The sequence below is a fragment of the Garra rufa genome, chromosome 23 (genome assembly GCF_049309525.1).
Source record: "Garra rufa chromosome 23, GarRuf1.0, whole genome shotgun sequence".
Classification (NCBI taxonomy): Eukaryota; Metazoa; Chordata; class Actinopteri; order Cypriniformes; family Cyprinidae; genus Garra; species Garra rufa.
The window spans coordinates 3,237,346-3,253,178 of NC_133383.1; the positions used below are offsets into that span (position 1 = coordinate 3,237,346).

Consider the following 15,833-nt stretch of genomic DNA (forward strand, 5'->3'; position numbering starts at 1 on the left):
TCATTTTTAAGGCTTTCTACGGTTGATTTCCAGAAATATTGGCATCTCAATTTGGCTCCAGGAGTAATTTAAAAATTTTGTGCACATTTTTAGTGGTCAAAAACCAAATGTGGCTCACTTGCATACAGTGAACACTTATTTTCTTTTAAAGAGAAATGTCTGAAGAACAAATAATGTTAAAACTAGAAACGTATCTTGTTTTCCTCTATAGAAACAATTGCATGGATCATACCTGTCTGAGTAACTAAAATAATCTTTTCCCAAAGTTTGCATGGCTGTTACTCAAGAAGTATTAAACACATCTGAATATCCTTTTAGATTTTGGCTCTTAATAAACTTTTCATTTGGAATCTTTATTTTTAAGGCTCTTTGTGGTTGATTTCCAGAGATATTGTTATAAGAAAGTTATAAAAAATACTAAGAATTTATTAAAGTTTTTACTTATTTCTCTGATAAACCTTAGTCTTAGTGTTGTGTTGGTCAGCATGTGGCATCCAATACGAAATCCGGTCCTAAAGCAAAACCGTTTGCGAGCGGCTGTTTTACACGTTCTCAGCGCAGGTGTGAAGTGGTTATTGAAAACAGTTTTTATTCCCCAGTGCTGGACTTTCTTTAATAACTTCTCCTCCTAAACAAACTTTAGAAAAACAAGCTCAGGACGCTGTTGAATTGGCCTGTCGCGAGCTATTAGCGTGGTTGCGTCTGAGGGGACGAGGCTTTAATTGGCAGCAGGAATGTGAGGTTAACGCAGAGCATATGGACCGTGCCATAAATACCCATCAGCCCCTGCGGCGGACAGGCTTCAGTGGCTGTGAATGAGGGACGGTTACAGTATGACTGTGAATAGCAGATGCAGCGGAGCGAGTTTTTTGGTGATTTTTAGCTTGTTCAGATGATTCAGGTTCACATTCAGAGTTGCTGTCAATCATTTGTGGGTCGGCTCCTGAAGAGAGAAACACTGACTGTCAATCTTCTGACTCGACCAATCACATGAGTTTGGGGCAGGACTATCTGACTGACTAACCAATCACGTGTTGGCGTGTGTATGGCTAAGCTGGTTTGAGTTCACACATGTTTTTCTTGAATGGATTCACATTTTGCTTTGTCTGTTTGCTGTTTTCTCTTTTAGTACTCTGGATTTTCTAATACCGTGTTTTGTGGCTCTCACAAAACACGTCCAGGTCATATTTCACCCCAAAATCGAAAGAAAGAATTTTTGTTTTGTTTTCACAAAAGATGTTATTTTAATTGTAAAGTATTTAATGAAAATATTGTCAGAGGTTAGAAACTCTTAATGGACCTAAAATAAGCTTTCTTTCTTTTTTTTATTTCTTAATGAATATTAATGAAAATGTTTATTTTTTTTATACTATATCTATTTAATTGTCTATATAATTTTTTTTATTTATGTAGTTGTTTATTTGTGAATTTATTTTTTTTTATTTATGGAAATAAATAGATTTTATATTTACATTGCTATATAAATGTATAAAATATATATTTTCACTATGCAATATTTATTTTATTCTTTATGCAAGATATATATTTTATTTCTCCTTTATGCAGACTATATTTTTAATGAAAAGAAATAGGTAAAATAGGTTTATTTATTAATGTTCTTTATGCAAAATATACATTTAATGATGTTAAATTATTTATTTATTCCCTTTATGCTAAATATATATATTTTTTATGCATACTATATTTTTGATGCAAAAATGATGTCTGATATATTTTTCTTATTATTTATTTATTCTCTTTATGCAAAATATATATTTAATTTTATCTTTATGCATACTATATTTTTAATGCCAAAAATGATGTAAAATCTTTTTTTTCTTTATGCAAAATATATATTTTATTTTTTCTTTATGGTAACTGTTTTTAATGCAAAAAAATATGTAAATGTATTTATTCATTTTTTTTTGTTTTTATGCAAAATATATATTTATTTTTTTTAACTAAATTTGTAATGCAAAAAAATTATGATGTAAAAAAGTATTTTTTTATGCAAAATATTAATTTTATTTATTATGCAAACAATTCTTAATGCAAAGAATTATGTAAAATAGTTTTTTTCTTTATGCAAACTATGTTTTTATATGCAAAAATAATATAAAATATATTTATTTTCTTTATGCAAAATATATAGTATTTTTTCTTTATGCATACTATATTTTTAATGCAAAAAATATGTAAAATATTTTTTTCTTTATGTAAAATATATATTTAATTTTTTCTTTATAGTAACTATTTTTAATGCAAAAAATAATGATGTAAAATATTTATTTATTTTAATGCAAAATATTAATTGTATTTATTATGCGAACAATTCTTACTGCAAAAAAATTATGTAAAAGGTTTTTTCCTTCAAACTGTTTTTAAATGCAAAAATAATGACGTAAAATATATTTATTTTCTTTATGCAAAATATATAGTATTTTTTCTTAATGCAAACTATTTTTAAAGCAAAAAAAGTAAAATGTATATATATTTTTTTATGTTTTTTTAATGCAAAATATATATTTAAATTTTTTGAGGTGAAATGTGATGTAAAAATCTGTTTGTTCATGTCACCAACGGACAAAGCGAAGTAAACACATCCTTACTGGGTGATATAACCACCTGTTTAATGGATTCCTGGTATTCCTAGTGCGCTGAACTCTGACACGTCACTCGCTGAACTTCCTGTCTGTCAGCGCTTGTTCCTCATGATGTCCAATCAGGCCAATAACACTATCAGCTGCTCTGTGTTTGCTTTCTCTTAAGAGATTGCTGCTCAAGAAATCATTCACAGACTGTGTGAAAGTGATCCCGTCCGGATATCGTGTCACATGTGCCGCGTTCTTCGTCAACACATCACATCTAGCGTTCACAGAAAAGAACCCAAATTTGCCAAGAACTGTCCAAACCTTCTCTATTTTGTCCCTGAAGTCCATTAAAAGATGACCGGAATGAGACAATGATCTAATTACCCAAATGAGTTAAAATCATGCATCATAAACACATCTTTATAAAAATAAATACATTTTTATATTTAAGTTCAGCAGACTTTCCTGTATGCAAATATATTTAAGTGCAAAAAATAACTAATTATAAATACATACATTTTCTTTATTCATTATCTGTTTATTTGTCTATATAATATATTTTTAATTTATGTATTTTTTCATTTGCATGTTTATTTTCTTTATGGAAATAAATACATTTTATAATTGAATTGTTATATAAATGTATCAAATTTATATATTTTCACTATTCAATATTTATTTTCTCTTTATGCAAACTATATTTTTATGCAAAAAATAATGTGGAATTAATATATTTATTTTCTTTATGCAAAATATATATTTGTTTTTGACTTATGCAAACTATATTGTTAATAAAAATACATATATATATATATATATATATATATAATGGAAACTTTATTTTTAATGCAAAAATTATTAAAATAGGTTTATGTTCTTTATGCAAAATATATGTTTTTAATGCCTAATGTCAAAAGATAATGGTGTAAAATAGTTTCATTTATTTTTTTTATGAAAAAATATTTTATTTTTCACTTATTTTTTATGCAAACTTTATTTTAATTGAAAAAATAATGATATTAAATAGGTTTATTTATTTCTTTTCTTAATTCAAAATATATTTTATTTTTCACTTATGCAAACTATATTTTTAACAAAAAGAAATGTAAATTAATTTTTTTTATTTCTTTGTGCAAAATATATATATATATATAGTTACTATTATTATTTTTTATGCAAACTTTATTTTGAATGCAAAAATTATGTAAAATGTTTATTTTCTTTATGCAAAATATATTTTATTTTTTCTTTATGCAAACTATATTTTAATGCAAAAAATAATGTAAAGTGTATTTATGCAAAATATATATTTAATTTTTCACTTATGCAAACTATATTTTTAATAAAAAAAGATAGGTAAATTACATTTATTTATTTGTGCATATATATATATATGTATGTATATGTGTATATATATATGTGTGCAAAATTTATGTAAAATATGTTTATTTATGTTCTATATGCAAAAATATACATATTTTTATGCAAACAGTTTTTAATGCAATTTTTTTTTCTGTAAAAAAATGTAAAATAGGTTAATTTATGTTTTTATTTATGCAAAATGTATATTTAATTTTTTCTGCAAACTATTTTTAATGTATTTTTAATTCAGACTGTGTGAAAGTGATTATGTCCAGACATCATGTCACATGTGCCGCGTTCTTCACCGACACATCACGTCTAGCGTTCACAGAAAAGAACCCAAATTTGCCAAGAACTGTCCAAAGCGTCTATTTTGGAATGAGAAAATGATCTAATTACTCAAAATAAGTTGCAATCATACATCATGAACACATGCACATGAAATGAGAAACTAAAATCTCTATTATAAACACAATACAAGCGTGTGAACAGACGACTGTAAGCCAGCTATTCGGTACAGTTCGTACCTTCAGCTGCTTCAAAACCCCAAAAAGCTGTGATTTATTACCGCTGCTTCTGTCAGACTAAATATTTACCCAGCATTCCCCAGCAGCTTACAATAACAGCCCGTTCCTCGAGGGTCCGTGACTCGTCTTCACAGAAAAATCAGAAAAACCACCACAAACAGCCAGTTTCCAGGGTCGGTTAAAGCAGCATGACTGACGTGTATTGCTCATACGTGGAGAATGCAGGCAGACGTGATCGCTTTCAGACAGGCCTTGATCTCCTGCGTGGAGATATTGGGACGGACAGATGGATTGATCGCCTGGGTTCGGTCATTGATTACGGGGTCGTGACCTCTCGTCAGACGCACTCGTGTCTCGTGGTCTTCAAAGCCGTGAGGTGATGGTGTCTTATCGTCTGCGTGATGTTCGGCCTCCTGACGTCATCCTGCGCTTCAGAACAGATCAGATCCTTCTCTGACGGGTCCTGTGTAAATGACAGCTCCAACTCATTTAATGTGATTTTATATCAGTCAACATATGGTAATGCATCTTTTATTTTATTTTATTTTACTGTTTCGTTTCGTTTAATTTAATTTTTAATTTTCTGCAAGTATTTATTTATTTTTTATATAAGTAAAACTTTTAAATTATATTCTAAAATATTATATCCATATTTTATAACCATATCATATGGTTATAAAAATATCAAAATATTGATCATCATATGGTAATGCATATTTTTTACTTTATGCATTTATTTTTATTATTTTTTTTTTTACATTTACTATATAACTAAAAATGTTAAATTATTTTATTAAAAATTATATCCGTTTATTTTACTATTTCGTTTCAATTTATTTTATTTATTTATTTTTTATATAAGTAATTTTTTTTATTATATTATCAAATTATATCCATATTTTATAATCATATCATATTATAAACATTAAAAAAATATTATTCATCATATGGTAATGCATATTTTTATTTTATTTATTTATGATTTAATTTAATTTATTTATTTTTATTTAATTTTTAAATTAACTAAAAATTTGAATTATTTAATTAAAATTATATCCATAATTTATAACCATATCATATGAATATAAACACAAATAACAATATTAAAATATCAATCAACGTATGGTAATGCATATTTTAATAATATATATATATTTATTTATTTTTATTTTATTTTAAAATTAAAAAAAAAATTTATAACTAAAAATGTTAAATTATATTATAAAAATTATATCCATATTTTATTACCATACCATATGGATATAAACACATTATATCAAAATATCAATTAACATATGGCAATGCATATTTTTATTATATATATATATATTTTTTATGTAAGTAAAAATGTTAAATTATATTATAATGATGTAATTTATAACCATATCATATGAGTATAAACATAAAAATAAACAATATCAAAATGCCAATCAACACATGGTAATGCATCTTTTTATATAATTTTATTATTTAATTTAATTTTTATTTATTTATTTTTTATTACATTATATGAATATAAACATAAATAACAATAATAAAATATCAATCGACATATGGTAACGCATATTTTTATTTTATAAATTAGTTTATTTTTAATTATTATTTCTTTTTTTAATAACTAAAAATGTTAAATGATATTATATAAATTATATCTATGTTTTATAACCATATCATATGAATATAAACATAAATAACATACGGTAATGCATCTTTTTATTTTATTTATTAGTTTGTTTGTTTTTTTTTTTCAATTTTATATAAGTAAAAAATTTTAAATTATTATAAAAATTATATCCAGATTTCATAACCATATTATATGAATATAAACATAATATTAATATCAAAATATCAATGAACATATGGTAATGCATCTTTTTATTTTATTTTATTATTTCATTTCATTTTATTTTTTTATTTTTTTTTATTTTATTTTATACATATGGTAATGTATTTTAACTGCGGAGACACACAAGTGATTATAATGCAATAAAAGCATCGCAAACACCTTTATAGAGCGGAGCACACGATTCCTGTGTCTTCCTCAGGAAGTCTCGTGGCTGTAGACGTATAAAGGCGTTCGCTGTTCTTTGATGTGCTTCCTCTGTTAATCTGCTAATCTTCCTGAAGAACAAACACACCCTGAAACTCATCTTCAGGAAACTCCTATCAGCCGATCCTCACGTCTCATCAGCTGGGCAGGAGCTGTAAAACACTCACATGGGTTTGGCTCCTTCCTTCAAGCGGCCTGATTAAGTTAGCGCAAGCCCTCCCAACTTTAAGAGTACTTACAAATTGTAGTCCTGATTACAGATTACATGATGAGAATTGTACTTGATGTAATCTAGGTTACTTATTTTAAGCAATGCATTCAGATTACTTTTAGATTACTTTTAGATTACAGTCGAGTTTAGTTTTCAGTGGCACACATAAACGTTCATTTTAGACGCCGCCGGACAACGGGAGGCGTTTCTATTCATGTTCGGGACTCGCTTGAGTCTAATGGAGAATATCATGACAATGTAAAGCTTTGTCTTGTTGTCATTATGAGATTAAACTCTTTTAATTGGCCTAAATGATATGGATTTCACTTTATTCTTGTTCTGAACGGCCTGTTTTGACAGGAAGAGACCGTCTGAAGACAAACGTTAGTTTTGTTTTTGCATGTCATTTAAAGGCGAGTTTTTAACACTTCACATTATTGTTATGCATTATGTATCATGAACTAACAATGGAAAATTATTTTTTTTTTGCAGCATTCGTTAATCCAGAGTAGTGGGAGTTTATGCAGCATTACTGTAGTTTATGCAGTATATCATGGGTTTGACTTTCAGAGAATGCATGAAGTTGATGCATGAATTTGCATGCAGTTGATGAAGTGCATGTTCTTCAAAAAAAGTAAAAAAAAAAGTAAAAATTTATTTTAGTAAAAACAAAAAGTAAACCATTTTTATTATATATATGTGACCCTGGACCACAAAACCAGTCATAAGGGTTTATAAGGGTTTGAGACAAATTTATCATCTGAAAGCTGAATATAATATGCTTTCCACTGATGTATGGTTCGTTAGGATAGGACAATATTTGACCAAGATTTTAAACTATTTAAAAATCAAAAAATTAAAGTATTGAGAAAATCGCCTTTTAAGTTGTCCAAATGAAGTTCTTAACAATGCATAGTATCATTAAAAAATTATGATTTGATATATTTATGGTAGGAAATTTACAAAGTATCTTCATGGAACATGATCTTTACTTAATATCCTAAAGATTTTTGGCATAAAAGAAAAATCGATCATTTTGACCCATATAATGTATTTTTGGCTATTGCTACAAATACAGTAGTCAACATTTGAAGTGGATCAAAAAAGTTCATTAAAGTTGTCCTAAGACAAGGGTATTGTTTTGGTTTTAGGACAACTTTGATGAAAGTTTTTGATCCACTTCAAATGTTGACTACTGTATACCTGTGCTACTTAAGACTGGTTTTGTGGTCCAGGGTCACATTGTTTTTTGTTGTGTCAAAGCAACTTTACAGTATTAAAATAGGACACTAGCGTCAATAGTGCAAAAGTTCCATGTTGCAGCAAAGTCAGATTTTCAAAGGACTCATCTGGTTCCTGTGGTCTTGCGCCAATGTTTGTCTAGGTGAGTTCTTTACTGATGATCCGTCTCTGGGGCTCATCCAGTTGAGCTCAGCTCATCTGCATTTTTTGGTCTTGTTTCTCATTTTCCTCTTGACAATACACCATAGATTCTCTATGGGGTTCAGGTCTGGTGAGTTTGCTGGCCAGTCAAGCACACCAACACCATGGTCATTTAACCAACTTTTGGTGCTTTTGGCAGTGTGGGCAAGAGCCAAATCCTGCTGGAAAATGAAATCAGCATCTTTAAAAAGTTGGTCAGCAGAAAGAAGCATGAAGTGCTCTAAATTTTCTTGGTAAACGGGTGCAGTGACTTTGGTTTTCAAAAAACACAGTGGACCAACAGCAGCAGATGACATTGCACCCCAAATCATCACAGACTGTGGAACTGAACAACTGGACTTCAAGCAACTTGGGCTATGAGCTTCTCCACCCTTCCTCCAGACTCCAAATGAAATACAAAACTTGCTCTCATCTGAAAAGAGGACTTTGGAGCACTGGGCAACTGTCCATTTCTTCTCCTCAGCCCAGGTAAGACGCCTCTGGAGTTGTCTGTGGTTCAGGAGAGGCTTAACAAGAGGAATACGACAGCTGTAGCCAAAATACTTGACATGTCTGTGTGTGGTGGCTCTTGATGCCTTGACCCCAGCCTCAGTCCATTCCTTGTGAAGTTCACCCAAATTCTTGAATCGATTTTGCTTGACAAGACTCTCAAAGCTGCAGTTCTCTCGTTGGTTGTGCATCTTTTTCTTCCACACTTTTTCCTTCCACTCAACTTTCTGTTAACATGCTTGGATGCAGCACTCTGTGAACAGCCAGCTTCTTTGGCAATGAATGTTTGTGGCTTACCCTCCTTGTGATGGGTGTCAATGCTTGTCTTCTGGACAACTGTCAGATCAGCAGTCTTCCCCATGATTGTGTAGCCTAGTGAACCAAACTGAGAGACCATTTTGACGGCTCAGGAAACCTTTGCAGGTGTTTTGAGTTGATTAGCTGATTGGCACGTCACCGTATTGTAATTTGTTGAGATTGTGGTTGAATTGGTGGGTTTTTGTTAAATGTAAGCCAAATCATCGCAATTAAAAGAGCCAAAGACTTAAACTACTTCAGTCTGTGTGCATTGAATTTATTTAATACACAAGTTTCACAATTTGAGTTGAATTACTGAAATAAATGAACTTTTCCATGACATTCTAATTTGAGATGCACCTGTACATCAGTTATTATGGGAAGTGTTCCCGGTTCTGGTTGACCTTATTAATGCATCCTAACAATCCTTTAACAGAATTGGATTATAGATTATAGAAAAAGCTAAAGGTAAACATTACGGCTCATAATCCCACATCAGAGAGGGGCGGGGCAAGCAGAGCTCATTTGCATTTAAAGGGACCATGCAAGGATATGAGTTGATTTTTTGCACTACTATTGAGAATTTTTAACCAAAGTATATTATAGAGTTTTCATTAAGACCCTAAAGAATCATATGAACTTGTGGAAAATGGGCATCCGATGACCCCTTTAAATGTAGGTGAAGTTAAAGACGGCAGGTGGATGTGAACTGCGCTTCCCCTCACATTTGGCTTGAGTTACAGGTTTTCTCCATCCTCCAGTGAAATGTCAGCGTGTGATGCTTGTCCCGCTGCTGGTGCTGACAGGTTGCGGATGATGGACGTCTCTGGAAGCTCTGGCCGGTAATCAGGGCTCACGGCGGGATGGAAACCCGAGCCGCACTCTGAACGGCATTCTGGGCCACGGGGGCCTGAATAGGTCTTGTCAACAATAATCAGGCGGTTCTCTGTGTGGCGAGCGTTCCCTCATGCGTGGATCTGCTGGAGACGCAGCGCAGGACTCGTCCCGGCAGAAACAGGGATGTTTTGTGCTCAGCGCGCTCAACCCTGAAACTCGAGGAGGTGTCGGGACGGATGTTTGATTTAGCCGCGAGCTCGGATCTCTGTCCGGCTGATTCGGGCTAATCGATGATGCTTTAGATGGCGTATCAAATGGCGGTCGTTCGCGCTGGTGTTTAACACTGTTTTCCGCTTGAGGTTTCTGAGTGAGAAACAAGAAACAGCATTTGAAACATGTTTCACTTCTGTAATCGACTGCAGTTTTCATCCATCGGGATTTGATTTGAAATATTAGGCGGGTGTATTTTGATAAAACTCTCAAGAAATGGTTTGATGGAAACCCATGTTAATGACATTAGCGTGTAAATGAGCTCAAGAGTGATCGAAGCTTTAACGCAGCACTTCTCGACATTTTTTATTTCAGTTAGGTCATTTAATACATATTACATTTTTTTTAATTAATTTTAATTTAATTAGGCTGGCAACTATAAAAAAAAATTTCTTCAAAATAAAAAAAGTAAAAAATATATATTATTTCTATTTTTTTATTATTATTTTATTTGTTTATTTTTTTATTTTATTTACTTTTTTCTTTTTCACCTAAAAAAAAAAACATTTATTTGTTTAAAAAAAAACTTTTGTTTTCAAAAAATTGTATTAAAACAAACTGAAAGATATATTAAATTAATTAACCAAATTTTTTTCCAGAAGTTTCAAGAACTGTATGTTATTTTTGTTTGTTTGTTTGTTTTTTTAGCGAAAATTAAAATATTATAATTTATTTTCCCATTTTCTTTACATTTTTAGCATTTTAATTCAGTTAGGTTATTTTAGTGCAAAAATAAATAAAATTTTAAAACTATATGTTCTTCAAAATAAAAAAGTAAAAATATATATATTTTTTTATTTTATTTGTTTATTATTTGTTTTATTTTTTTCTTTACACTTTAAAGTTAAAAGGTTTAAAAATATTTATTTGTTTTAGTAAAAAGTAAACACTTTTGTTATTATATATTTTTCAAAAATTTTAATTAAAACAAACTGAAATATATATTAAATGAATTGACCATGATTTGTTTAGTTATTCCAGAAGGTTCAAGAACTTTTTTTTGTTTTTATTTTTATTTTTATTTTATTTATTTTTTTTTTTTGCAAAAATTTCAATTTTATTATTTATTTATTTTCCCTTTTTCTTTACATTTAGGTTAGGTTATTTTAATGCAAAAATAATTAAATGAATTTTAATTTAATTAAGCTGACAACCACAAAAACTGTATGTTCTTCAAAATAAAAAAGTTTAAAAAAATCATTATATTCATTGATTTATTTATTTATTGATTTATTTAAGTGTTGAGAGGGAAAATCTTAAATATTTATTTATTATTAATATTTTATTTTAATTTTTCTTTACATTTTTAGCATTTCAGTTTAGTTAGGTTATTTTAATACATAATTCGTTTTATGATTGATGAACCTAGATATTTACGTTGACTTAACTTAAAATTTTAAGGCAGCAGGGTGACATTATTTTAAGTTGATTCAAATTGTTTTTTTACAGTGTTGTTTTCAAAGGCTTTTATTTGCACAGACTGAGATATATATTTGATTAATGAACCATAATTAATTTTGTGATATCAGATTCAGAAGTTACAAGAACTATGTTGCTGAGCAAAAACTTTTTAATTTTTTTAATGATTATTTTAATACATTAAAAATAATAATTGAATTAAATTTGATTAAGCTTCTTATTTAAAAGTACATAACACACACATATATACATATATATACACACACACACACACACACACATATATACACACACACACACACACACATATATATATGTGTGTGTGTGTATATATATATATGTGTATATATGTGTGTGTGTGTGTGTGTGTGTGTGTGTGTGTGTGTGTGTGTATATATATGTATATATGTGTGTGTGTGTGTGTGTGTATATATATATATATATATATATATATATATATATATATATATATATATATGTGTATATATGTGTGTGTGTGTGTGTGTATATATATATATATGTGTGTGTGTGTGTGTGTGTATATATATATATATATGTGTATGTGTGTGTGTGTGTGTGTGTATATATGTATATATGTATGTGTGTGTGTGTGTGTGTGTATATATATTGTAATTAGCATTTTTATTTTTTTATATATAAAAATTAATAATGTAATCAAATATAATTAAGCTGCTTGTTTTCATAGGCTTCTAATAACACTAATTCTGTAGTATTTTTTTTATTAAGGAATTGTGTTCTTTATTATAAAGAATTGCTGATGGATAAAAAAAAATACTTTTTTAGGTTTTAAATTCAGTTATACTTTAATCAATAAATATAATTTAATTTTTAATTTCATTCAGATGTTTGCTTTAACACAAACTGAAAGATATATTAACCAATCGCAATTAATTTTGAACTATAGTTTTTTCTGAAGAAAAAACAACAACATTTTAATTCAATTATTTAATGCATAACATTTGTTTAATGCAATTTAATTAAATTTAAAAGCCACAGTCTCCTGGTTAAGAGCCTCTGCTCTGATATTATAATTTTTTTTAATCATGAAACCTTTGTATTTTCTTTGCAGTGACATGCACTGATAAATCGTACGGCATAAGAGCAGAGACAGTTTTGTGATTTCATGTTGTCTTTCAGGTTGTGCAGAAACACAAAGACACCTGACAGACGTTGCGGTACTTTCTTCATTTTAAGTGGAACAACTTTTAGTGAATTAATGAAGCTGATTTGGCGGTGGGTTAATCAGCAGAGCTGTGCTTCAGTGGCCACACGAGCAGGTGGAGAAACTCTGATAAAGACGCCAATTATGCAGGAATAAATTGGTTTGGCGGCGAGTGTCGCGGTGAGAACAGGACGGGGCGTTATCTGGCGGTTCCAGCGCCGTCCATCACTCCGCTGCTGTTTCTGAACTGCGTTTTCTCCTCCGTCTCTTACTTTTAGGCTGAGGGTCCGTTGGTTTTCTCCCTTGTGTTGTTTCTTCCCGTCCTCAGCTGGTGTTTTCACACTATTCGGTTCTCCATCTATAAACTGGCTTCAGTTTCCATCACTCTTCATTTATTTTAATTGAGTGGGGCTAGTTGTCTCGCCTCCAGTGAAAACTACTCATGCTGGGTTTATTTTCGTAAGACTCAAACCATGAAGTTTTGGCTACAAAGACAAAACCCCATTGAACATTTCCACAGTTTAAAAAACTGGAAAAAATAGTTCACAAATGATGTAAGTTCATTATTTACTCACTGTCGTGTAATTTCACATAAAACACAGATGCTGATGTATTTGAACAAAATACTTAATTTGAGAATCATTCATGTCTGAGGCACAAACTAACTTTTACAAAAAAAATTTAAATCTTTTTTTATTTTATTGTATTTTATTTTATTTGTTTAATTTTTATTCGGATTTACTGAATTTATTTATTTATAAACATTTGTGGGGCTTAAACAAATTTGTAAAATAAATATTTTAATCTGCTTTTTAATTTAATTTTTTAACTTGGTTAAATAAAGGAGTAAATGAAAATAAAACAAAATTATTTAGACAAAAAATATTAAGTTGCTAGATGGTTGCACGGGTTTCATTTATTTAATTTTTTTTCTATGTAATTTTTATTAAAAAAAAAAGTATTCATTTATTTTTTATTTTATTTTTATTTTTACTTTTTTTATTTTTTTCCACTCTGCTTTCCACTCCACTGTATTACAAAATTAAAATATGAAGTTGTTCCTTTCTGCTCTCAACTATATTAAAAAATATACTTACAATATTTAATAAAATATAAATATATTTCCTTTTAATTTATGTTTATTTATTTTTCTGGTCTGCTCTCCCATCATATTAAAAACAATTACAATAAAAGTAATATAAATCTATTAAAATATAAATAGGCATTATGAAGCGTAAAACTCGTACACCGAATCATATTTAAATACAAATTATAGATAATTTTTTGCATTTTTTTATTTTATTTATTTTTAGTTTTATTTAAATTTATTCCGTTTTTTCTATTTCTAATATATTGATTTTATTTATTTTATTTTATTTCCAGTTTACTAAATTTATTTATATAAATTTAAATGATTTATTTTTTATTTATTTTAATTTTGTATTTTAATTTCCAATTGTATCTTTTTTATTTCATTTTATTTTTTTATTTTATTTTTATAACAATTTATTTAATTTAATTTACAATTATAATTTTATTGAATAAAAAATTATATATTAATTATAGTATATATTGTAATTTCATCGGATAATTCCATTTCTTTTTTTATTGTTTTACTACTTTTTATTTATTTAATGTATTTATTTTTCACTTTATTTTTACCCAGTTTATATTCAATTTATTTATTCATTTTAAATAATTTTATTTTTCATTTATTTTCATTTTATATTTTGATTTATAATTTTATTTAATCTTTTATAACAATTTATTTAATTTCAGTTACACTTATAATTGTTTAATTAATTAATAATTTAAATATTTATTGTAATTTCATCTTCGTTTCATCCGATTATTTATTTCTATTTATTGTTTAATTACAATTTATTTTATTTCATCTTTTATTTTTTCATTTATTTATTTTATATTAATGTAATTTACATTTATATCTATAATTATATTTAATAATTCATTAATTAATAATTAGAATATCATTTAATAATCCATTTTATTGTTTTATTTCAAATTATTTTATTTTATTTTATTTATTTTATTTTTTGTTTATTTATTTTATATTAATGTAATTGACATTTATAATTATATTTAATAATTAATAAATAAATAATTAGAATATTTTAATTTTATCTAATAATCCATTTTATTTATTTGTTTTATTTCAAATTTTATTTTCATTTTTTTTTTTCTTTTTTTAAATTTCAGTTTATTTGTCTTTTTATTTCATTTTTCATTTCATTTTTATTTATTGCTTTATTTCTATTTATTTTATTTACTTCATTTATTTATTTTATATTAATTAATGTAATTTACATTTAGAATTCAATTTAATAATTGATCAATTAATAATTCGAATATTTTAATTAAATCTAATAATCCATTTTTTTTTCATTTATTTGTTATGTTTTATTTCAAATGATTTTATTTGTATTTCATTTATTTTCATTTATTTTATTTTCATTCCAATTTATTTGTCATTTACTTTTTCATTTTTAATTTTAATTTTTCATTAGATTTTTAACTGTATCATCTGTTTTTAATTTATTTTGCTCAGCTTTCCGCTCTCCTGCTAATAAAAGTGTCAAAACCCAGCAGAATACCACATACACTTGATAATATATTAGTGTTGGATCCCATGTAAGCCGCCGGCTCTTCACTGAGCTCCACTGAAGTGTCTGTGTTCACCCACCATTAGATCGTCAAACTCTAGAGAAATCATTGAGATCTCCTCACACTCTCTTACGTAAAGAGCTGTTGAGGCAGAAGACTCGGGTGGTCCAGTATCTGAACAGACAGGAGGGTACGAGAGGGTCTCGCTTCAAAAGAAGTGATGAAAGTAACCCGCTGGTTTGTCTGCACGCCACTTAAAGAGGTTTTTTGGCTTCTATATCCGTTCTCAATTCTTGTGTTGATGTTGAATATGAGAAACGGGGTGAGGGATGAATACTGTATGCCCCTCTCTGAGCGACGTTTCCCAGAATGAAGCGGTTTTCAGACTGGAGTGTGATGTTATTGTTCGCTGGTTTTGCAGATGGAAAGCGTATGGGCCGCAGACGGTGGCTATGAAAGCTCTCTGTGTGTCTTGTGAGAGTATTAATGGAGCGCAGGTCTCGCCTTCTGCTCATCCAGATGTGTTGAAAGG

At 28.4% G+C, this 15,833-nt stretch overlaps 1 protein-coding gene across 1 annotated transcript in view; it reads left to right on the top strand.

Moving 5' to 3' along the window:
* Positions 1 to 15,630: 15,630 nt before the first annotated feature.
* Positions 15,631 to 15,833, top strand: part of LOC141299834 (WD repeat-containing protein 70-like) — a 32,184-nt gene continuing 31,981 nt past the window's right edge. Inside the window, exon 1 of the mRNA XM_073830206.1 lies at positions 15,631 to 15,798. Within this exon, the coding sequence (XP_073686307.1) occupies positions 15,631 to 15,798 (168 nt within the window). The remainder of the gene's footprint in view (positions 15,799 to 15,833) is intronic.